At 49.7% G+C, this 25,727-nt stretch overlaps 1 protein-coding gene across 3 annotated transcripts in view; it reads left to right on the forward strand.

Moving 5' to 3' along the window:
- Window positions 1-19,616: 19,616 nt before the first annotated feature.
- DLGAP4 (DLG associated protein 4) overlaps window positions 19,617-25,727 on the forward strand; it is a 71,489-nt gene continuing 65,378 nt past the window's right edge. The window contains exons 1-2 of one of the 3 annotated variants that reach the window (XM_065754221.1): window positions 19,617-20,582; window positions 21,158-21,211. In XM_065754221.1, the coding sequence (XP_065610293.1) occupies window positions 19,632-20,582; window positions 21,158-21,211 (1,005 nt within the window). In that variant the 5' untranslated portion in view covers window positions 19,617-19,631. The remainder of the gene's footprint in view (window positions 20,583-21,157; window positions 21,212-25,727) is intronic. The other 2 variants (XM_065754219.1, XM_065754220.1) reach the window with 2 other exon arrangements.

The raw sequence follows: 25,727 nt of genomic DNA on the forward strand, positions 1-25,727 counted from the left end.
GGGATTCTGTTCTTCCTGACAGGGAGCATACATCTCACTTCCGCTCCAGTTTTCTTTTCCACAGCTTTCCTGAGACTGCGTTATACCATCTGTGGCTGGATCCTACACAGCCATGTGCACACTGCCAGCAGGACATGCTTGGACACAGGGCTGTGGCTTAGCTGGAGATGGAGGTGGTAAGGGAATGATCCTGCAGCACTTGGCCATGCATGATTCATTCCCTTCACCCAACGTGTCATTACTTCTTGGAATCAAATTCTGTCTCTGAGCATCGTGTTTCTTGGGAGCAGTGGTTGCAGGATGTTAGGCCGGGGCAGAGGCGACACAGCCACTGAAATGCAGTCAGAGCTGGTAGTGTCTTTTAGAACTGTAGCAGTACTCTCAAGACAGGGCCGGGGGGGGGAGGAGGGAAGCATGGGCAGTGCTGTGGAAATAGTGCCCAGCACCGTGGCCCAGCACCACAAAGTGACAGGAGGCAGCAGAACTGTGACCTGATCTAGAACATTCACATGTGGAGAAATGAAAGGGAACTCATCGTGCTGAGATCTGAGAAAAAGAGCGTGTCCCAAACTCTGCTGCTTTAGTTAATCTTGTTCTGATATGGGACAAGGCAGAGTCTTTTTTTCACAAGTGAGATTTACCCTTGGCTCTCACTGCCACAAGACATAGGAAAGTTTCAAAAGGAAACTAAAGAAGGTTGAAACAGATGGGGAGAATGTCTCTGCCCACATGAGGGAAAAGGCAGTTCTTGGAACCTCTGAAAAAATGTGGTGCCAGTGCACCATCTTCCTGGTTGTTCCTTTTTCCTGCGTGCCTGGTCTTTCCTCTGGCAGCACTCACACTTTCCTTTGATGTCAGTCCAGAGGTGGCTGGGAAGGAACATGGATTTATTGCAAGAGGTGATGTCTGATTGCCAGAGCTCTCAGTAATGCTTTATCATGGGGTGGGACACTCTTTCTCTTGGATTCAGCTCAGGATTTAGGGGAGAGAAGAGTCTGGTAGAAACTGCCAGAGGAAAGTATTCACTGCATGAGAAAGGTGAAGGGATGCTGCAAGCATCCTGCTGGCACTGGGGTGCTGTCTGTAAGATGGCCACCTGGGGCTGCAGCATGTCTGTCACTTGTGCCAGGATCATAGAAGAGAGACTTAAAGGCTGAGTAATCTCCTCCCACCCCCTGAGCCAAGCTGTACGTGCATCTTTGCATTTTCCAGCCCTCCCATGCTGCTCTCTGTGTTTCCAAGCAAGGAGCCACTGCTGGCTGTAGGTGCATGTGTGTCACTCACATCTTGCAGCACCTGGGAGAAGGGAGGCTCCCAAAACTTCATACTCCCAGAGGACACCTATGGGATGGCTTTGTCCTCTCCCACAGAACCCAGGAATGAGTGTTTCTGCAGACTGGGAGAAATTGGAACCACTGAGTCTGAGATCCCAAACTCCTCCACAGCACAAAGCTGGAACAGTAGTTTCCCACTGCCTTTCCTGGCCAGTTAGAGGGTCTGGCATTTGTCCCCTTCTAGCCGAAAGACTAAGTAGTACCAGGATGACTAGTCCATTTGATGCTGTTCTGCATATGTAATAATTTTCATTTAAGAAAAAAAAATCTTAAATCTGGTTTGTCTCCTGGAATACATCAGGCATGAAATCAGAGGCCCTGCACTCCTGTAACTCCCACATTTGTTGCAGTCCCCTAATCCAGAAATGCAGCCTCTTTTGGAAAGCTAATAGCAGCTGAGGTAAAAATCCCTGAAATCATCTATCCTTCAGGTCTGAGAACTGTGTTTGAACTATACATTTTGGCAAAAAACCTTCCAGGTAACTTGAGCTGCCCATGATGGAAAATGCACTGCTGCACTCAGTGGAGTACAGTCCTTGTAATGGTCAATCGCTCTCATTTGTTAAATATATAAATATATATAAATATATAAATATAAAACTCCTTGGGAGTCATGCAGTTCTCTGCACAGGTCACTTAAGTTAAGTTCCTCATAGCAAGGGAAGTTCTTTTCCATCCATATCATAAAGAACAGGCAGGCACACCAAGATGAGCCGATGGTTTGTGAAAGGCTCCGTATGTTTGCCATGTCCTGCTTTTTTTCCGCTAGGACATAGAGCATTTGTTATCATGTACTTTACAGGTAGGTATGACTCAGAATGTTGACCTTGCCCTTTACCAGCACCATGACATTCTGTGTCCCTCTTTGCACCTCATCCATCCCTAGAGCTGTTGACATCAACTTCTGCTGATTTTAGCACTTCAATTATGTGAGTCTCCTAGCCAGATTTCAGGAGCACAGCTAGGTCAAATTTGTGCTCATCTGTGAGTAAAGTGTATTATATAAGTTCCTCGTCCTCAGTATGACAGCACCTCTTGGACTGCCACACCACACCACACCAGACCTATCTTCCTCCCTTGTGCTACCTGCTGGGTACCTGCATGGACATGAAGACAGGGCAACTTCCCCTGTATGCCCTGTCATTGCCCAGCAGCTACTGCCTGGGAGATGCCTCAGTACTGCAGATCTCTCTGTTGTGGATGCCTCTGAAGGGTGGGTGTCAATGGTTTATGGGCAGGTCGGCCCAGTTCCACGATGATTGGTGTGGGGGACCTGCAGACCCACGCCCCAGGAAAGGGGAAGGGGGAAAGGGAAAAGGGAGATGGGCCTAGAAACAAAACAGCAGCAACGATCTGAGGAGGAAAGCTAATTTACTAAATAAGATATCGGAAAGCAAAATAACACAATATAATACAATATAATTGGAATTTAAGCTAATAAATCAAATAAAATGAGCAAAAGAGAGTGTCCGATAAACCGAAGGCCTTATGCTAACGCTGAAGGTGAGACAGCAGCGAGCACCCACTGCTGAGTGGATCCCAAAGGAAAGAGAGAGTGTCCCGTGACTGCAGACAGTTTTTATCTTTCCCTCTGAGCGTAAACACGTAAAAATGCAAAGCATCACAAAGTCCTCTGGGGAATGTAGTTCTTCTCTTCTGAGACAGGTATACCCATAACTATTAACGATCCACGGAGCTGGAGCATTAGCTCTTGAACCCTTAATACACCACATGATGTTGTGATGTGGAATACTAGTACCAAAAATCATAAAACCATGACACCCCTTATTCCATATCACTACATCATGCTTGATATATCTATATATGGACAATGATTAAAATACATTAGATACACACACACACCATATATACAAGTATATATGGAATATACATGGAATTACCGACTGCACTCCCCCAACATCAAATTCCCTTGTGGTACACACTGAACATCTCCATTCTTCTGCATCACCCACCAAGTGGACCCAGGTTCTTGAGCAAAGACAGTTCCACGGAGAGGTTTTCTCTTTCTGGAAGCTGGAAGGACCCAAACTGCTTTTCCCAACATGTTCTTTACATGTACTACAGGGACCTTATCTCCCTCTACAGTAGGTAGAGATCTGGATTGGGCAGGACCATCGCGATTGATGGATCCTTGAGTGTTGACCAACCAGGTGGCTTCTGCTAAATGCTTCTGCCAGTGCTTCAATGTTCCACCACTCATTGCTTTCAACATAGTTTTTAGCAACCCACTGTATCTTTCAATTTTACCAGAAGCTGGTGCATGACAGGGGATATGATAAATCCATTCAATGCCATGATCTTTGGCCCAAGTATTTACAAGAGAATGTTTGAAATGAGTCCCCTTATCTGACTCAGTTCTTTCTGAAGTGCCATGTCGCCATAGGACTTGTTTCTCAAGACCTAAGATGGTATTTCGGGCGGTAGCATGGGGTACTGCATATGTTTCAAGCCACCCAGTGGTTGCCTCCACCATGGTGAGCACATAACGCTTACCATTGCGAGATCGTGGCAAGGTGATAGAATCAACCTGCCACACCTGTCCATATTTATACATTTGCTGTTGACCTTCCCCCCAAAGAGGTTTCATCCACTTGGCTTGTTTAATTGCTGCACATGTATCACAGTCATGGATAACCTGTGCAATAGCATCCATAGTCAAGTCCACCCCTCAGTCTCTAGCGCATTTATATGTTGCATCTCTTCCTTGATGGCCCAAGGTCTCATGGGCCCATCAAGCTAAAAATAATTCACTCTTGTGTTGCCAGTCCATGTCTACTTGAGCCACCTTAACTTTGGCAGCTCGATCTACCTGATGGTTATTTTGTTGTTCTTCAGTTGCCCGACTCTTAAGAACATGAGCATCTTCATGGCGCACCTTTACAACCATATTCTTTATTTGGGCAGCAATGTCTCCACAGTTCAGCAGCCCAAATAGGTTTACCCCTCCATTGCCAACCATTTTGTTCCCATTGCTGTAACCACCCCCATAAAGCATTTGACACCATCCATGAGTCAGTGTAAAGATAAAGCACTGGCTACCTCTCTCGTTCAGCAATATCTAAGGCCAGCTGGACAGCCTTTACCTCTGCAAATTGACTTGATTCTGATTTTCCTTCAGTGGCCTCTGCAACTCGTCGTGTGGGGCTCCACACAGCAGATTTCCATCTGTAGTGCTTACCCACAATGCGACAGGATCCATCTGTGAACAGGGCATATCTCTTTTCATCTTCTGGTAGTTCATTATATGGTGGGGCCTCTTTAGCACATGGTACCTCCTCTGCTGGTGTTGTTCCAAACTTTTTACCTTCAGGCCAGTCTATGATCACTTCTAGGATTCCTGGATGACTGAGGTTCCCCATCCGAGCTTGCTGTGTAATCAGCGCAATCCACTTACTCCAGGTGGCATCAGTAGCATGATGGGTGGAGGGAACCTTTCCTTTGAACATCCAATTCAGCACTGGCAGTCGAGGTGCCAGAAGGAGCTGTGTTTCAGTACCGATTACTTTGGAAGCAGCTCGAACCCCCTCATATGTGGCTAAGATCTCCTTCTCAGTTGGAGTGTAGCGGTCCTCAGATCCCCTGTACGCCCGACTTCAGAATCTGAGGGGTCGGCCTCGGGTCTCTCCAGGAGATTTTTGCCACAAACTCCAAGTGGGACCTTCCTTTCCAACAGCAGTGTAGAAGATGTTCTTTACATCCTGTCCCATCTGCACTGGCCCCAAGGCCACGGCACGGGCTATCTCCTGCTTAATTTGCTCAAAAGCCTGCTGCTGCTCAGGGCCCCACACAAAATCATTCCTCTTCCGCGTCACCTGATAGAGAGGGCTCACAATGAGACTGTGGTTTGGAACATGCATTCTCCAAAAGCCCACTACACCCAGAAAAGCTTGGGTTTCTGTCTTACTGGTGGGTGGAGACATGGCAGTAATTTTGTTAATCATATCTTTAGGGATGTGGCAACGTCCATCTTGCCACTTTATACCTAGGATCTGAATTTCCTGTGCAGGCCCTTTCACTTTGTTTCACTTAATAGCAAAGCCAGCTTGCAGGAGGATCTGGATTATTCTCTCTCCTTTCTCAAAAACTTCCCCTGCTGTATTGCCCCACACAATGATATCATCAGTGTATTGTAAGTGCTCAGGAGCACCACCCTGTTCCAATGCAGTTTGGACCGACCCATGGCAGATGGTTGGGCTGTGCTTCCACCCCTGGGGCAAATGGTTCCAGGTGTACTGGACACCCCTCCAGGTGAAGGCAAACTGCGGCCTGCATTCTGTGGCCAGAGGAATTGAAAAGAAGGCATTAGCAATGTCAGTGGTGGCATACCACTTGGCTGCTTTTGACTCCAGTTCGTACTGGAGTTGAAGCATGTCTGGCACAGCAGCACTCAGTGGGGGTGCGACTTCATTCAGGCCTCAGTAATCTACCGTCAGCCTCCATTCTCCACTGGCTTTACACACCGCCCTATGGGGCTGTTAAACAGTGAGTGAGTTTTGCTGATCACTCCCTGTCTCTCTAGCTGACGAATCAGGTTATGAATGGGGAGCAAGGAATCCCTGTTAGTGTGGTACTGCCGTCTGTGTACCATTTTAGTAGCAGTTGGTACCTGTTGCTCCTCCACTTGTAGCAACCCCACAACAGACGGATCTTCTGATAGGCCAGGCACAGCAGACAGCTGCTTAATGGTTGTCTGCATCCACAGCAGCTATTCCAAAAGCCCATCAATACCCTTTGGGATTCTTAAAATATCCTCTATTGAGGTAATCAATACCAAGTATACATGGAGCCCCTGGGCCAGTCACAATGGGATGTTTTTGCCAGTCTTTATCAGTGAGGCTTATTTCAGCCTCCAACATGGTTAACTCTTGGGAATCCCCAGTCACCCCAGAAATATAGATCAATTCTGTCCCTTGGTGACTTGAGGGCATTCGAGTGCACTGTGCACCAGTGTCCACCAATGCCTTATATTTTTGTGGTTCTGATGTGCCAGGCCATCAAATCCACACAGTCCAATACACTCTATTATCCCTTTCCCTCACCTGGCTGGGGGGCAGGGGCTATTGTGGCTGGTAGGTACCTCGCTCAGTTCTGAAGGAGGATGTCTCGCTCAGGCTGGAGGGTGTCTCTTTCAGGTTGGAGGGCATCTTGCTCAGATTGGAGACCATCTTGTTGAGGCTGAGGGTTGTTGAGTTCTGACTGGAGGGCATCTCGCTCAGTTTGGAGGGCATCTCTTTTGGTCTGGAGGGCATCTTTCTCAAACAGGAAGGCGTCTTGCTCAGTCTGGATGGTGTCCGTGTTGGATTGCAGAGTATCTCGATTGGACTGGAGGCTGTCTAAATTGGACTGGAGAATCTGTTTGTCAGCTAAAAGACTGTCCCTTTTGGCTCGGAGACTCTCTCACTCTATTTCAGAAACTCTGTGCCTCTCTTGGATAGTACTGAATAAGGTCCAATTGGCATAAGCCAGACCCCAAATAATTTGGGCCTCCTCAGATCTGTCTGAGCCGCAACATCCCTGTCTCAAATATCTGCTTAAGTGCTTAGGATCTTGCAGGTACTCAGGGAAAAAGTCCCAGTACATTCTGAGCATTAAAAGGAAAAAAAACAACGAAATGCAGTCCCTTTAAGAGCAGTTTAAAAAGAGAAAGCATTTTTTTCTTTTCTAAAATAAGCTGGCAGCGCCCAAAAAAGTTTACAAATATCCCAGAACAACTGGCAGTTCTCCCAGACTTCAAGGTCGTGTTTTGCCATATAGCACCTGCAGTACAGATAAACTTGCTTACTAACAAGAGACTGAGATTCACTCCAAAAATATGTCTCTGCCTGGCAGGTAGCTGGTCGTTGCCCCACATTGGGCACCAAAAAATGTCAACAGTTTACGGGCAGGTCGGCCCAGTTCCACGACAATTGGTGCAGTGGACCCACAGACCCACACCCCAGGAAAGGGGAAGGGGGAAAGGGAAAAGGGAGATGGGCCTAGAAACAAAACAGCAGCAACAATCTGAGGAGGAAAGCTAATTTACTAAATAAGATATCAGAAAGTAAAATAACACAATATAATACAATATAATTGGAATTAAAGCTAATAAATCAAATAAAATGAGCAAGAGAGAGTGTCCGATAAACCGAAGGCCTTACACTAACGCTGAAGGCAGATGGCAGCGAGCACCCACTGCTGAGTCGATCCCAAAGGAAAAGGAGTGTCCCGTGACCGCAGACAGTTTTTATTTTTCCCTCTGAGCGTAAACACGTAAGAACGCAAAGCATCGCAAAGTCCTCTGGGGAATGGAGTTCTTCTTCTCTTCTGAGACAGGTATATCTGGAACTATTGATGATCCACGGAGCTGGAGCACTGACTCTTTAACTCTTAATACACCACATGATGTTATGATGTGGAATACTAGTACCAAAAATCATAAAACCATGACAGTGGGCCCGCTCCTTCAGAGTATCCATTCTCCTGCTGGGTGCCTCACTTTTGCTCCATCTCTCATCTTGCCACCAGGAACCTCCAAGCTGCTTCCATGCCAAGAACAGATCCCCCTCACCCACACAGAATCATGTCCTTTTCTCTCTCGTGCTGCTGGCCTGCCCAGGCTACTCTCCAGCCAGGCAGAGCAGACCCCAGTTATGTGCTAATTTAGTTAATTAATTAAACAAAATTCAATAGAGAAACTTACTGGAAGGGAGGGTGATATATCTTTCAGGTTAAATAGATTTTAGCCACTTAGACTCTTCCTCTCCTTTTTCTCAGCCACATCCTCCCAAGCTCCAAAACCTTTTTCCAGTTGTTTGCCAGTGTTTTCTGGCTTTCACACACAGATTTTTCCATTCTCACCTCCTTCAGACCCATCTTAGTACTGGCTACAAATCTCTTATGAACACTCATATCTCATCTGCACATTCTGATCTCTACACAGCACCATTTTTTCACTATTTTTTCCTTGTCTGTGAGTAAGTGATAGCTCTCAAATCGGGCCTCAAGCATTCTTCATTAGAAATTTAGTTCTTTCTTGAAGACACAAAGGAGTTCAATCTATTTGTTTTATTCAGGTAAATGGTTATAGAATTAAAGGTACAAGAACACACATATATTTGTTTTCATTATTTCTGTTCCTGGAATTGCACAGAGAGATGTTATGGCCTCTCTGATAAGGGAGAGCAGGTCAGATTTTTGTAGTGACTATACCTGAACTTGCAGTCTGTAAATCTAGAAGTCAGAGGAAACTGGAGTTATGGATAACAGCATAAAGAGGGGAATTATATGCTTTCAGCAGCCCTTGCCACCGCTGTCAGCTGGCAGGAGGATGCGGTGGATGGTGCTGCCCTCCCGTGCCTCTCTCCATGGTGCTGCAGAGGGACAGGCGACGGCAGAGCCCTCAGCTCCTAGAGCTTTGGGGGACAGAACCTCGTGACTGTGTCTGTTGAGAGAGATGTCCTCAAACATCACACTGCTGACAAGATGCAGGCTTAAACACAAGCAGATTGGTTTCTCCAGTCCTGGAGGAACGAGGTTGACGATCACTGAGGAGGCACTCTCACGGCTCTGGATAACAACAGCAGGATTATTTGCTCTGTCTTGGTGCCAGCAAAGCTGGGCGGGTGACTGTGAATGAGATGAAGCGAGAGCAGCCCTGAAGAGGGCTAGAAGGAGTGAGGTCAAGCAAAACCTGGAGTGTGACCAGGTTTATCTGGTAAGATTTGGCTGCACAGTGCCTGTGGCATCACCAAAACTGTCTCGAACCCTGTGGGAAAGGAAGATCTGTTCATCAGCAGGGCAGTTCTGAGAAACAACAGAACAGGAATTCTGGGACCAACTTTCTGTGGTGTTCCCTTTGTGTGGGAGATACACAGCACCGCAGAGCTGGGATGGCTGTGTGCACAGCTCAGGTTCAGGAGCACTGTGTTGGTCCTCAGGACCAGAAGTTTACCCGCACTTTTCAGCCCTCTTGGGATCCCTGGGGGTTAATGCCCAGTTCTGCAAATATCCACACACACTGCTTCCATCTCATGCTCGGCACAGCAGTTCCCAGTGCACGTACTGGAGTAATGTCATGAAGGCCAGGTTAGTGACAAAATATGGACGGATGGTTACAACCTGCCTATCCCTGCATGCAAGGTCAGGTTTTGGGTTCTTCCATTAGAGCACATAGGAATATGCTTCTTCGTTGTTCAGGAAACAGTCATTTCCTGCAGCCCCTACTCACAACTCACCCAGAGCCCTAGGGCCACGGCTCCAGTTAAGGAAAGTAGTGAATGAGTTTCAAACAACAAAGCCACCCTCAGGATGGTCCTTCTGTCCTTCCACAAGAAGTAAATTCCCATCAGGATTTTCATTTCCTGTATGTCTCCATCAGTGACCACAGCTTTGCCCCCTGTCCACCTTGCATCTTGCTCACCTGCCCACCCCTCACATTCCCCTCGGTCTGGAGATCTCTTGCCTGTTCCACCACCACAGAGGTCTGTCTCCTTCCTCAAGGTGTCTTCAGTCCTGCCTCCTCGAAGCAGCAGCCACGATATGGTGAGCTAACTGCTACTGAGAAAGTGAGAAAGAGAGGGTGATGGAGGTGGATGTAGCTATTATAATATTATAGTGCTGGTGGCATTCACATTTCCTTGTGGTGTCAATGCTGTTATTAACTAAAGGTAATTATAGCACTACTTGTTCAGTCCAACAGTAACATGCAAAGACAAAGCAGTGCTGCAGAAAAAAGGTCTACTTCCACCAGTTTAACCTTTCATTTTGAGAAACCTGCAAGGTGCATGGAAGCAGGGATCATGGGCTCTGCTCCTCCCACCCATCACAGCCACTACATGCTAACGGGTTCCAGGGTTGGCATCATTCCTAGAAGTACCCTGCAATACTCTGAGCGTGCTGGTGACAGATGTGAATGGGATGGTAGTCCTGGGAACAATACTTGCAGCACCAAGTAGGTGGCAATTCAGGATGCTGGGCACCAGTGGTGCCTACTTGTGCACCATGAGGGATGATGATAACATTGCAGCATATGCCGGTGACTTTAATGATGGACACTGGTGGCTCTAGTGACATACAGTGTCACCCTTTGTAACAGTACTGGTGTCACTGGAGCTGGAGAGAAATAACTGCTGATGGATACTTGTCACACAGCTGCTGACGCTGTGGATGGATATTGGGTGGCACCAGTCACAGATACCAATTGTTCTAATGGCCACTGCAGGCCCTGTATGTTTAGATTATTGGCTTAAACCTAACCCAACTCACGAGAGTGGCTGGAAATTATTTGTGGGGGGAGAGCTATAAAAAAGTTAGTGTCAGTGTGATTACTGCTGCAGACCTGTCACACCTAGTTTTATTGCATGCATACAGCATTATATTTAGTGCTGGGGCAGTGGCCAGTTGTCAGCATCTTGCAACCACATTCACATCTCAGGATTGTGTGAGCTTCAGGTATGAAACTGTGCTTTGTCTTCAAGAGCTGATGCCTTTACAACAAAAGTCTCCTTGGTTGGGTGGAAGCATATTTGCTGAGGCTCCTGAATAGAGTTTCTGTCTCTGGGTTTCACAGCTGAGTACCCACTGGCAGCTAGAAACTCAAAACAGCTTTGGTGTAGAAGGCGGGTGACCTTTGGGGATGGGCATGACAAATAACAGCTGTCTCCTTGGCTCTCCCAGGACACATCCCTTTCCTTTAACAATTTCCTGTGCATTTTCGTGGGCTCAAGTGGTACAAATCTAGTGGGAAGTAGAAGAGGGTTTGTAGCAGATGAGGAAGGTCACATTCTGATTTTTCTAGGAAAATTCTTTTCTTTGCTGGGATATCCATTGAGAGTCTTAAAACACCTCCTGGACACCAAATTTTCTTACTTTTCTACCCACACTCTGTCTGTCCATCTTATCCAGCCTTTTGAGACCCAAGAGCACTCCAGTTAGGAATTAGGAGAAATGCCAGCACAGGAAGGCTGACTCCTTGCTTTGTGTTCCCATGTTGTTCATGCCCATTGTTGTTAGCAGTGAAACATACCCCTCGCCATCATCTGAATGCTCCAGGTTGCCCTGGCACCATGACTGTACATTCTCAGTATGGGACAGAAAATACATGCACACAAGCCCACTTTGGAAATTAACTGATGTAAACTAAATCACCCTTACTTTCACTGATAGAATAATGCAACCTGCATTGGATGCATAGGTTTTAAAAAACACTAAGAAGCATTGTTATTTTTCATAGAAACAGAAACACTAGGTTGGAAACGACCAACAAGATCATCTAACCCAACCACCCTCCTATCACCATCTCTACTCACTATGCTACTAAATCACATCCCTCAGCACCTCATCTAGATGCTTCTTGAACAGCTCTAGGGATGGTGACTCCATCACTTCCCTAGGCAGGCCATTTCAGCATCTGAGCACTCTTTCAGAGAAGAAGTTTTTCCTCGTATCCAATCAAAATTTTCTCTGGCGCAACTACTGGCCATTGCCTCTCGTGTTGTCACTAGTTATCTTGGAGAAGAGGCCAACCCTACCTGACCACAACCCCCCTTCAGGAAGAGGGAGAGTGCAATAAGGTCTCCTCTGAGCCTCCTCTTCTCCAGACTAAACAATCCCAGCTCCCTCAGCCGCTCCTCATAAGACTTGTGCTCCAGACCCCTCCCAGTTTTGTTGCCCTTCTCTGAACACGCTCCAGGGCCTCAATGTCCTTCTTGTAGTGAGGGGCCCAAAACTGAACACAGTACTCGAGGTGCGTCCGCACCAGAGCTGAGTACAGGGGGATGATCACCTCCCTGCTCCTGCTGGCTACACTATTTCTAATACAGGCCAGAATTCTGTTGGCCTTCTTGGCCACCTGGGCACACTGTGAGCTCATGTTAAGCCGAGCATCAACCAACACCCCCAGGTCCTTTTCCTCTATACAGTCTTCAAGCCATTCTGCCCCAAGCCTATAGCATTGCATGGGGTTATTGTGGCCAAAGTGCAGGACCCGGCACTTGGTCTTATTGAACCTCATCCCATTGAGCTCAGCCCAGCTGTTCAGCCTATCCAAATCCCTCTGAAGGGCCTCCCTACCCTCAGGCAGTTTGACACATCCTCCCAACTTGGTGTCATCTGCAAACTTACTGAGGGTACACTCAATCCCCTCGTCTAGGTTATCAATAAAGATATTAAACAAGATGGGCCCCAATACTGACCCTTGGGGGACACCACTCGTAACAGGACGCCAGCTGGACTTAACTCCATTAAGCACTACCCGCTGGGCACAGCCCTCCAGCCAGTTCCTTACCCAAAGGAGGGTATTTATTTTTCAGTCAGTTGCAGTGTAGCTGGTAGTGAATGACAATGAGGGAGGAACCACAACATTTTAGCTACAATACAGTAGCACCTATTGACTAGATGTGAAAGATCTAGTGTGGCCATCTTGAGCGTAAGTGTAATGGGCATTGATAGGTGAGAATAAGATGCTGATTTCAGCAGGTGTGTGGCTAAATGCACCAGAGGTAGCTGCCATCGCAGAGGTGTTCATCCCTACATCCTTCCCTCCTTACCAGGCTGTGTTCTCCCAGGATGCTCAGCAAAGTGAGGAGCGCAAAGGATGAGGCACAGAGGGTTGCAGAACCATCCCTGCTCTCCTGGAACTGAGTGAGATCCTGGAATGGCTAAGAAACAAAGCTGTGGGCAACAAGGGGGGTTCTTGAAGGTTTATTTTAAGACAAAGGAGTGGGAAAGGGAAAGCCCCACAAAGAGGTTGTCCCCAGCCCAGTGCCTCCAGGCAGGGAGCCCAGGCATTTTGCATAGTCTCCTCCCCATCCAGCTGATTTCTAGTCCATCCTTTCAGTCCGTTTTTGATGCCTAGGGACAGGGAACCCACCTCCACACCTACCACACAGCTATCACCTTTGCCTCCCGAGCAAGATGCTTTCTAGCATTTCCCTTGTGTCCTTGCTAGGAATTAATGACAACTTGTGTGTCAATCAGAGTTGCACTGACTTTACATCACCAGGTTTTGGGCTGGGACATTTGGCAGGGAGAGTCCGTGGTGCTTTGTGACCTGAGGACATTTTCCCTTTTCTCTTTGCCTGACAGGTCTTCATTAGGGTCAGCTCTGGAGCCCAGAGAGAAACGCAGTGCACAGGATGCTGAATCTGGCCTAGTCCTGAAACCCAGCAAGAAGTGAGAGGTATGGCATGGCCTGGGGCAGCCTCTGGGGCTCTTCATCTCTGCCAGGGGTGGGGAGGTGGGGGGATGGCAGCTGTGTGCATGTGGTTGGAGGGGTGGTGGTAGGGGAGGCTGAGGCAGGAGGGCTGCCAAGGGTGTTTCAATGACAGCCCTCCCTCCATCTCGTTGTGAATCCTGCATCACACCCATCACTAAATAAAGTTATGAAATCTAATACCAATTGCTATAGTAACATCACGCCTCTGCACTGACCTAGTTTAAGACAAAGGAAGTGTTCCTGTGGTTCTGAGCATGCAGGAGGCTGCAGACGAGTTTCAGTCTGTTCTCTGGAAAGAATGGCAGAGGGAGCTGCTGACTTTTCCCCACCTGCACCCCCCTTGCCCCTCAGGCACCATGAGCTGTTTTGTCTTAGGCACAAAGCAAAGCCACTGCCAGAGAGTGAAATAAAAAATCCATCTTATTGCAGTCATTCATTTTCACAGAAATCAGCTGTGCTGATACAAAAGAAACAGAACAAACAAACAAAATTAAACCACCAAAGAGTGTGTAGCATACAAGGAAAAAGTTACTGCTTGCTTTGGGGAAGGTTCTAGCCAGGCCATACCCCTCCCCATCACCACATCATCCACTGCCAGCCCTATCACTGATATCCATTTGGCCAGACAGAAAGGAGACCACAACCCCAGGGCTCTGCCACAGCTTCAGCCCTTCGTGGTGGCCCACAGCAAGCAGCACTGCTCAGCCGTCAGCACCAGGGGAAGTTCCCCAGCACAGCGGAAGCTCCCTGAGAGAAACAAGAGGCAGCAGGCTGGAGGAAGGTCTGTTGTGCAGTGAATTGTTCTGAGTAGAAGTTGGCTATTTTTATCCCCTGAAATTAGATTCTGAACTCTTTGAATCATCATTAATGCAACGCCCTGGAGGCCGGCAGCCCCATGAATGCCACATGAAGTGTTCCTGCTAATTCAGGGAACATTTGAAATCAGGCGTGTAGGCAGACTTACGTCACCAACACAACAGTATACAATTTTTTATGCTTCTAGAGGCAAGGTGAGGAGAGTCATTTTTCTTGTGCAGGTTGCGAATCACTTCTTCCTTATCTAGCTAGCTATTAGCATGCTGCCAGTTTTCTATACATAAAAGCCACCCCTGCATTCTCAGCCAGCTAGGCAGAGCTGAGGTTTATGTGGGAGATGACAGTGCGTGGGGCCCTGGCAGAGCTGATGGGCAGAGGGCACAAGGTGGCTCTGGGGTGCCTGCAGCTCACCAGGGGTTGGGTCCTGGGCAGGACTCATGCCTGAGCAGTCCTTCATGGCTAGCTCTGCCTCAGCCTTTCCTCAAAGGTTAAGATGGCAAGAAGTCCCTTGCCCAGACAAGTCTGTGGTTTTCATCTATATGCCACCTAAGAAGCTTCGCAAAAGGGTCTCTGGCTTGTTGCTGGCACCGCCTGGGCCAAGGTCTGGTTCTTTGTGCATTTATATTGTGGCACGTTATATTTTAAGTTGGGATGTGGCAGAGCCAAACTGTCACAAGAGTCACCCACCACGGCAGCTTCCTTCTGCTCTTCAGCAAGGATGAGGGCTCCTGTGCTGGCAGGCAGGGTGGAAGCACAGCTTTATGTTTCCATAGGGAACAAGTCTGGAAGCTGCTGGAAACTGCTGCTGCTGTAATTCCCACCATGAGGAGAATTGGTGGGAAGGAACAGCTGGTTCTCCAAAGTCCATTACAGCACAGAGTCCCAGCAGAGAGGCTGTTCAGACAGTGTTTCCTAACATGGCTGGTATGAGACAAGTGCACTGTCCCCTCATACTGAGGGCAAGTAACAGTCACTATGGAGTCTCCAGTGATCAGAACAAGAACCTTCTGCTGCCCTCTCCATGTCAGGGTAACACAGGAGTAATTTCAATGGGGAGATGGAAATGAACCTGTGACCAGTGTCTGCGGAGCAGCCATCCTTCTGAAGACATGGCACACAGGCTGGGGCGGCACCTCCAGAAGGACATGGAGCTAGTCTCCAGGGATGAGGGGCAGGAAGATGTCTGCTCCATGGGGAGGGCAGGCAGGACAAGACTCACAGGCTGGAGCTGCCACCAGAGGCATCCTGGCTGGATAGAATTAACTTCAGAGGCATTACAGGATTGCAAAGGTAGACAGATACCTCCAGGGCAGCTCTTTGCACTTCTTCCTGGGGTGACATTTTGACATTTTCTCTCTCACTTTCTGCTAGAAGTTAATAATTGCATAATTGCAAGGACTTGCGTCACAGTAATTCAGCCAGCACTCTGTGGCTGCTGGGTGGGTGGGCAGCCAGAAGCTGGGCAGGTGTGTGGGAGCAAGGGCAGGACAGATAGCTAGGAGAAGTGTGTATAGCTGGGATTCACGCTGCATTGCACTCGGCTCCTTGTCTCCATCCACTCCCTTTTGTTTATCTCCTGCTCTGACTGGAGTTCAGGCCAGCCTACTTGATGTTAAAAAGAGACTGACAAGCAAATATTTGCATTCAGTGAAGTATCTCTTACAACGGTAGAGGCTTTTCAGCTCACAGAGAAGATGTGATTCTGTCGTCCTGGAGCAGAGCAAACCACCTCCCACCTTCAGCAGCCCGGCCCGGCCTCACCCCATCTCCTCACACAGCAGAGGAGCGCAGCAGTCACAGGCCCTACAGGAGGGAGCAGTTGGCAGCGTTCTGCCAGGGGAGGAGAGGACTCCCTGCTGAGCAGGAAGCTTCTTCAGGCAAGGCTATCATCTGCACTATTTGAGGTCTCATTTACTATTCAGTCTTGGGAGCTGCAGATGGGATACTGCAAGCAGCAATTCCAGGGCTGCTGTTGCAAATCATGCCCGAGAGAAAGGAGACCCCTTTGGCACACTCAGGACTGCTGTAAGACATGTCACAGGTCATATGCTGCACATCAGACACCTCTGAACGTCAGCAAAACTAGTGGGAAAGGGAAGAAAAACACAGGCTAAGGGGCAGGATGTTAATGGGCCACGCCACAAAAGCAGCTGCTTCTCCTGGGCTCAGGCATGCATATTCTCCATGCATCTGTTATGAGCAATTTAGTAATTGTAATAAATGAAGTAGGTCCTTCCCCTGTTAGACTGTGCTGGGGGTGTGGGGGGACATAGCAGGGACCAGGCAGCTGTCCTGGCAGACTGCCCTTGCTCAATTTGTGAGCCGCAGGGATGGGCTCATGGATTTGGGAGATTTAATTTCCAGCTTTATCATCCTTCCAAATTAAAAAAAAAAAAAAGTGTGGGGAAGCGGCTTGCTGGGTTTTCTTTTCCCTGACCTCATGTCTTGATGAAGTCCAAGAGATGCAGAGAGTAATTGAAATGCAATGAAAACAGTTTAATGCATCTTAAAGGGAAACCAGCTCACAGGGGATGCAGTAGCCACAGCAGAATGGGCTCCAGCAGCTGGGGAGCCACAACCTCTCCACCATACCCATGTCCTGATCCATGCATGCCCAGCATGGAAGCTGCATCCCACTGAGCAGCTGGCAACCCGGTGAAGGGATGCCCAAGGTAAGCAGGACAGAATCAGAACTGGATGTTCACCATGCAAGAATTCAGAGAAGGAAAAGGTAACATTGAAATCTCTGCCATATAGAAGTGACTGTCCACACTCAGCAAGAGCAGTAGGAGAAAGGGTCCTCCCTTCCCTTCCCTTCTTCCCTTCCCTTCCCTTCCCTTCCCTTCCCTTCCCTTCCCTTCCCTTCCCTTCCCTTCCCTTCCCTTCCCTTCCCTTCCCTTCCCTTCCCTTCCCTTCCCTTCCCTTCCCTTCCCTTCCCTTCCCTTCCCTTCCCTTCCCTTCCCTTCCCTTCCCTTCCCTTCCCTTCCCTTCCCTTCCCTTCCCTTCCCTTCCCTCCCCTCCCCTCCCCTCCCCTCCCCTCCCCTCCCCTCCCCTCCCCTCCCCTTCTCTCTCCTCTCCTCTCCTCCAAATGACCATAACCCTGAATGTAACCATCCAGCCAGTTCCTTATCCATTTGATCCATCCGTCAAATCCATTTTTCTCCAGTTTGGCAACCAGAATGTCATGAGGAGCAGTGTCAAGCACTTTGCACAAGTCCAGGCAGATGACATCAGCTGCTCTTACTTCGTCCACTGACATTGCAACTCCATCATAAAAGGCCACCAAGTTTATCATGCATGACTTGTCCTTGGTGAAGCCATGTTGGTTACCACCAATCTCCTCATCTTTATTTTCCATGTCCATCAGTAGTGTCTTCAGAAGGATCAGCTCCATGACCTTGCCAGGCACAGAGGTGAGACTGACTGGCCTGTAGTTCTCTGGATCTTCTTTTATTCCCTCTAGAAAATGGGGGTTACATTTCCCCTTTTCCAGTAAGTGGGAGCTCCACAGACTGCCATGACCTTTCAGATATGAAGGATAGCAGCTTGGCAACTTCATCTGCCAGTTCCCTCAGAAGCCATGTATGGATTTTGTTGGGTTCCATGGACTTGTATACCTTCAGGTTCTTTAGATGGTCTCAAATTTGATCTTCACTTACAGTGGGCATGTCTTCCTTCTCAAAGTTCTTACCTTCTCCAGCTTGGGCAGTGTGGCTAGAGCCCTCAGGATTGTTACACCTGTAGTGTGCTTCAGTATTTTCTAGTTGCCTTCAAACTACACTCAGTTGAAAATAAGAAACTAAACTAAAAGTTCAAAGGAAATAAAAATTAGCCTATACACTACATGATTTCAGTGAGGTTTTAAGTATGGAAAATCCAATAATGTAGTGTCTGAGTCACGGACACAAATGTGGATGGTCCAGATCATTTATTACAGATTCTAACATCCCTTATATACATTCACAATTTAGCATTCACATTTAACTTTCCCACCTGCCTTTACATGTCAACAAAATACTCCACAAACACTCCTTATCCATGCATGCAAGCGCTTATCCAGTCAGGGTCATAAGTGGTTCCAAGCCATGCATTCTTCCTCCAGTCGGGGTCAATCATGCAGCCATCATTCAGCTTACTTGAATTTGTTTTCCTTTTCTTCTGGAGTGTCCTTGGCTCTTGGCCTTCATTTCATGCTGTTTATCTTGCACCACAGCTTCTGCTCTGAATATACTTTCTTGTATTCCCACAAAATCACCAATTTTCTTCAAGCTACCCCAAAAGAGTTAGTCTTTTCCCCTGTATAAACCCTCACAGATGGGAGGCAGAGACAAGCCAGATGGGATCAGTACACCTTGGTGCTCCTTTCTGCTATGCAGATTAATCACAGCCAAACCTCAGAGTCTGTCCACTCCACAAGCCTTCAGGCATGCCTGTATCTGCTGCATGGGCCATGGAGACAGAGGGGCACAATAGCAAGAGACACCCATCCAGGATGGCCATCCAGGATACTCTACCAGGAGCAATGCAGTAGGGTAGAAAAGATCAACTGAGCAGCAAGCAGCTTCTCAGGTTAGACTCTTGAGTGCTCAAAAACACCTCTGTTCTCATCATAGATACTGAAACATTTTCCTCCGGGGTAAAACATACCATACACTCAAGTGCTTGTCAGAGAGGAGATGTTTGACATCATATTGCATTAGCACAACTGCAAGCAACACAGAGCAGGGCTGCCAGCTCCCTCAGAGATCCAGTAACCACAGAAACATAAAACATAATGCAGCAGAACTGGACGTTCAGCGCCTTGCTTCCCTCGGCTCAGGCAAGGGACACATGTAGTATTTGACAGCAGGTTTTTCTTCAGCCCCCTGAACAAATGGGACAGGGGCAATGATTTGCTGGCAGTAGCCCTGCTATCATTTGTTATGCTGGCTGAGGAAGGGAGTCCATTAAAATAAACATATCCTCTGCTTCTGTGCCCTGTTATCTTCAGTCCTTGGTTCTCATGTAACTTCTTATCCCCTCCTGCTGTATGATCTCTCTCATGTTCTGTTTCTCTTTTCCATCCCTTGATCTTGGGGCATTTGCTTTTAGAGCTTGGACAGCCCTTGCAAGGTTGCCGCAGTAAGGTTGAAAAGGAGCGCTTCAGCACACTCTGAGCATCTCTCTTTCTTCTCCAGGTGCAAAGAAGTGCGGGGGAGCAGGGTTGGCACTCACACAAAGGCTCTGTCACACCATCCCTGAGCAATGCTCTAGAAAACACTGGGACCATGAAGGGCTTAGGAGATAATAGAAGCCGTCATCTCTCCGATAACCTGGACTCCCCTCAAGACTCTCTTTATGCACCCCCGGACAGGAACCCATATCTCCTCAGCCCCACTGACTCCTTCACCATGGACCCCCGATTCCCAGCCCAGAACACCCTCCATGGTGACTGTCTCCTTCCACTCAACAACCAGATCTCCAACAGTAGCACTTTCCCCCGCATCCATTACAACTCCCATTTTGAGGTTCCAGATGAGAACCCTTTTCCAAGCCATGCCCAAGCCACCAAAATCAACCGCCTGCCTGCAAACCTTCTTGACCAGTTTGAGAAACAGCTGCCCATCCACAGAGATGGCTTCAGCACCCTTCAGTTTCAGAGGAGCGATGCAAAACACCGGAGTGAAAGCCCTGGGCGAATCCGGCACCTTGTCCACTCCGTCCAGAAACTGTTTGCCAAGTCCCAGTCTCTGGAGGGTCCCACCAAGGGCAATGTGAATGGTAAGAAGGGGGCTGATGACCCCAAGCAGAACCGAAGGAGCAAGAGCAAAGACAGAGCAAAGACTTCTGAGCCCAAGCGCAGAACCAGATCCAACATATCAGGCTGGTGGAGCTCAGATGACAACTTAGACAGTGATACCTGCAGCTACCGCAACCCGATGGGCCTCATGACACTGGGTCGGCAACCAGACCACAGCCAGCCGAAGTATTTCATGCATGCTTACAACACCATCAGCGAGCACATGCTGAAATCCTCCAAGAGCAATAATGACCTCAAGGTCACCCCTTGCACCAATATCCCCATTAACAATGACTCCAACTACATTAAGAGGGGCTCCTGGTCCACATTGACACTCAGCCATGCTCGGGAAGTGTGCCAGAAGGCCTCAGCCACAATCGACAAAGCCTTGCTGAAATCCAAGTCCTGCCATCAAGACTTGGCTTACCACTACCTGCAGGTAGGTGTAGCAGGGGGTTAGTTTGCTTCATGCAGGAAAATAAGAAGTGTCCTCTGGGTGAGCACCCTTATTGCCTGGTGGGCCTTATCAAAGGGTGCCAATGTTTCAGCAGCCACCCTAAGCCACATTGCTTTGATTGGGCTGGGGAGACACAAGTGTAAATTCAGCCAGGCCCCAGCTGTGCTCAGGGATGGACCCACAGAGACACGGCATTGATGGGGTCAGGCTGCTCCAAGCCTCCCGAGGCCCTGTGCTGGGCTGCCACAGTGCCCATGACAGGGACAACCTCCAGCATCCTGCTCCCCATTCCACTGCAGATGCAGTACCCTCTGCTGTGGCCAAAGTTTGCTGGGGAACACCCACATATCAAAAATGTCCCACTGCCCGCACAGACCATGCAGCCAACATCGCCAGGGCAAACCCAGCACTCAAGCACTGCTTCTGCTGGATGCCCAGGCAGCTGGGTGCATTCCACCAGAGCAGCCTCCCAGCCTCTGGCCGAGCACTGCCAGCATCCCACAGCCCGAAAGATGCCTGTAATAACTGATGATGACCCCTTATCCATGTGTCACTAGGATGTGCCAACGCACCCTGTCAGCCCCGCTCCGCAGAGCTTCCCTGGAGTGCTGGTAGGACCTGCAGCTCAGTGGGGCTCAGCTCCTGCTGCTGCTCCCCCCGGGGCTGCGCAGCATGGAGAGCAGTGCCAGCTGCCTGGCTTGCATGGCAGGGCCTGCATGGCTAACGTTGCGGGCTGCAGGATTGAATGCCTGTCATGGGGAGCGCCACGTCGCTGAGGGGTTTATAAAGCTGCACCTGAAGAACATAAACCTGGCTTGGTGCCCAAGAGCAAGGAATGAAGATAAATAAGCCAGGCCTGGATAGGGGAAAGCAGGGGGTGGGGTGATTGGGTGGGCTACCTGACTTAAATCTCAAGCATTCTTTTCTAATGCAAAGGTGTCATCGGCTCCCCTGGCTGCAGCCAGCAGGCTTACAAGCTGTAAAGAGCCATGAATTATTGAAGCATTAACTGCTTCTCATATCTGGCTGGTCACTGCTGCAAATAAAAAAATCAAATTGTGGAGGGACTTACTGTATCAGGAATGTCATCAGAGATATATCCTCGGCCTGGTTTCTTTTTCTTTGCCCCCCTCCTTTCAGTTAGGAGCCTTAAGAGCTGCAGATCCCCTCTGTGTGTGGCAGCAGGCCTGGCACAGGAGATCCCAGGTGCTGAGACCCCACAGCCACCATGCGGTACTCACTCACTTGGCGGGGCCAGGCCCGGTATGACACCGCCCTGCTGGTTTGTTCCCCACCCATGTAATGAGCCTCCATTTCTTGACAGCCTGAAGGAGGGCTGTGGGCACAGCTGGGTGGCGTGAGCCCGGCCAGCAGCTGGGCAGCCCCACCGCTCGGCTGGGAGGACACGGGTGCCGCCCCGCTGCCACTGAGCGAGCCCCCACGGAGGTGGGACCAGCCCCTCAGCCCCGGGCCGACCGACGCAGGCAGCGGCCAGGTAGGGATCTTGTTTTGAGAGGAAGCTTTTGCCCAGCTCCCTTCCCTCCCTGACCCTCCTGGAACCATTGGATGGGGCCAGCAGCCCCTGCTACGAGGCTGGGCAGAGCACAGAGTCATCACATCAGGCACCAAGCCCAGGAGACATGATACACACTGTATACCCCCAAAACCTGACAGATCGTGGCCAACATGGGCCCCAACAGACGGGGCAAAGGACTACAGCTTCGGGATTGGTTATGGCGGTTGCGACCAGTCCTTGACCTGGAAAGGATCTAAGCCAGATACGGATAAGTCATCTCCAGCATTTGGTAGACAACATGTAGGAAATGTTCCTCTGGAGGACGACAGGCCCCCTGCCAGCTCCCATTCCTGCAGCAGCAAGGAGCTGGGCACCTCTGCCTGCTTGCAAAGCCTGCACACAGGGAGTGCAGGCCAGTCAGCCCTGCTGCTGCAGAAATGCCCTCTTCACTAAGGACAGGAGAAGTGGGATGGGGACAAACAGGTCCCTTGGCTTCCAAACTGGGATAAGACCTCAAGGTTTCTCACCTTTCCTGCTCCATTTGCAGGCTCTGGGAAGGCTCAGGGCTTATCAGGGACAACTGGGGATCTTTGTGATGTTTCAAGGCCTATTCCCAGAGACAGTCATGGTACCTAAGGTTGAGTGACTGCACAGCTCCACTCAGGTCTGGCCACGTGCTTCACAGGGGGTGGTTATGTGGTGCAGCCCTGGAGGAGATAACCTTGGAGAAGGGCTGGAGCACAGCTGGTGCTCCAGGGATGGTGGCTGAGCTCCTGTCCTCCCAGTGGGTCCCATTTATGACTGGTGGCAGCCAGAGGCCAAGGAGCTACCTGGAGTGAGAGGTGCTCTGGGCCATGGGAAGGCAGCAGCAGGAAGGAATGAGCAGCCTCTGCCCCACACTCAGTTGTGTGGGCATCTCAGCAGTGCTCTCAGCTCCAGATGGCCCACTTCTGGGCAAAGGAGGGATCCATGCTGCCTAGGCACCCCCATGTCCCTCAGTGCAGCCAGAGGGCACACAGGGATACTGCAACCATGCCTAGGCCTTGGGTATTTCTCTCTCATAATCACCTCCCAAAATAAGCAGTAAGACAGTTGTATCATGGCTGTTCTTGGCTGTGGAGAGGGAGCCATGGTCACAGCACCAGTGGCACAACCCCCGCCTCTCCAGTGCTCCCAGGACACAGGGCCACACCACCAGCACTGTTAGCCTGGAGCTTCATCCAGGTTATCATCCCCAACCCCATTAAAGCTTCCCCAACTCCCCAGTGGCCCCAAACATGAACTGTCAAGTCAGGGTGGGCAGCCATTGATTGCCAGACACTTCCATAAGAGCAACCACAGGGTAGGAAGCCCAGCCCAAGTTGTCCCCAGGGCACTTCTTCCCCAAAGGCCAGGTAGGACACGTAGGTAGCTTGGGCTCCAGATTTCCTTCTTGGGGACATATCTGATACTACACATAGTCCTCAGCACACCACAAAGACCAGCTCCAGAGGGAGCACCATTGTGCCCTCAGTGAGCTCCTTCTTGCATTGCAGCCTGGCTGCATGGCACATGCATCCCTGCGCACTGCACCCAGCTCTGCAAGGCCTCGGCAGGTGTGCTCACATTGGGTGCATGTCCATGTGTGCCAGGGTGGGGCTGCATGTTGGAGCTGGCTCACATGTGGATGAGAACACTGCTTGCTCTGTAGTCCATCTGCCCCATCCCCACCAAAGTAACAGGAAGAGCGCAACTCTTTTGCTCCCACCTAGGAAATGGTATTTTTCTCTTCACTCTACTCTCACTAATACTCTTGAGGGAAAAATCCCTGTGTGGCATCTTCTTTCCCATCCCCTCCACACTTAGCTCATGATACCAGGGGCAGACAAGCCAGAAGGCTTTGCTGCTTTACAACATGCAGTACTGCACAGAACACCAATGGAGCTCAGCTCCCAGGGACAGAAGAGGGGCACCGTGCAGCAGCAGGATTAGACAGAGAGGAATCTGTACCCAAAGCCTGGCAGGTCCTCTCCTGTCCATTCCTCCACCCATGCAGCCACCTGGGCAGGGTGGATTCCCAGCCCCTGTGGCAGGTGGCTGCCTGCAAGGGCTGTACACCTGGGCACACTCTTGTTCCCACCACTTTCACACCAACCAAACCACCATGGGCAGTTTACTTTTGGAAAAACAGCAGAAGAAACCAGCCTACAGGGAGCCCTGAATTTCTCCATGCCAGGCCTATGTGTAATATGTCAGCTCTCATTTCATCTTTGATGTTCCTTTAAAACATGGGTAGTGTTCAGAGCATGGGGTCTCAGATACCACAAGAGATTCTGCTGTCAGTCAGTGTCAAGGTCCATCCCTGGATAACAGAAAGTGCTCTCTGCTCTTCACCCCCTATTGCTTAAAAGTCTGAGACAGGCTCTTCTCAGGTGCCTGAAGCACCCAGAGGGATGCTGAACCAGTGCGTGAAATACCTGCACTGCTTTTGAAGGACACCTACTTGAAATGCCCATCCTGCATTCTGGCCTATGGGCAATAAGAGCTCTGAGAGGCCCCATGCTCTCTTCATGCCATATGAAGGACAAACTCCAAACTGAGGCACTAAAGTAAAAGGGTATCCTGCCAAGCATCGTTCTTTCACTTGGAAACTGAAATGTGGAGCATCTTTGTTTCTGGCACAAAGCTTGCTGCCTTGCCAAGGTGAGGGAAAGGAGAAAGAAGGCAGCTGAATTAGGACCAGACAGCTGTCCTCACAGGGAAGCTGCTCCAGGCTGTCTCAAGGAGAGGCCCATGTCTTGGCTCGGTTCAGGGCATGTATTTGCTGTGGGATGCTGAGCTTACAATGCTGTAGACCAGTTGCAGCAGCAGAGCCCCCAACCCTGTCTGCCTCTCCCCCCAGCTGCTCACTGGCCCAGGAGCTGTGGTGGCAGAAGGCTGCAAACCAACCTCAGGCAGCAAAATCCAGTTTCAAGTCAGACATGGCTCCAAGGCAGTTGAGTCAGTACGACAGTGCTTCCCAGGGTCCCTGTGATGCAGGACTGCCAGGGACACCTGTTGCACAGCAAGGTCTCATCCAGCAGGCCCCTTCTGGCCGGCCTCAGGGCCACCCCTTCCAGGCAGCTGCGCTTGGGCAGAGAGAGCTCTCACAACCAGAAGAGAAGGGAATCTTCTCTTACTCTGTAGAAGCCTGGGGGGTTATATTACTGTAAGCTCCTGACCTTATGAGCAGCCAGCCCAGAAGCCATTCATTGTTAAGCAGGAAGATTGTAGGAGGCAGAGTGGGAAAGAACTGTGCAACCCTGCAGCAGCAGCTGGGCTGGGGAGGCCTGGCAAGGTCTGTGTCTCACATGTGGGACCTACTCCACATCACTCCCCACCTGGAGTTCACCCACAGGCAGTGTGATGCCTCTGGGTCTCTGCACTGCATCCCCCACTTGAAACTATTCCTGTTCCCAGGCTTGCCTCGCCTTCTCTTACACAGCCAGCCCACACTGCTGCATCTCTGGATAAATAAAAAAGCAGCAGAACAGACCACTAATGGGGAGACCTCTTAGGAGTCATAGCAATTGTATCACCAGAGGGTTCCCATGGCTTGAGGGGGTTCTCCTGCACAGATACTGCAAGCAGCA

The sequence above is a fragment of the Cyrtonyx montezumae genome, unplaced genomic scaffold (assembly GCF_038088225.1).
Source record: "Cyrtonyx montezumae isolate F1298 unplaced genomic scaffold, pur_monq_1.0 scaffold_9, whole genome shotgun sequence".
Taxonomy (NCBI): Eukaryota; Metazoa; Chordata; class Aves; order Galliformes; family Odontophoridae; genus Cyrtonyx; species Cyrtonyx montezumae.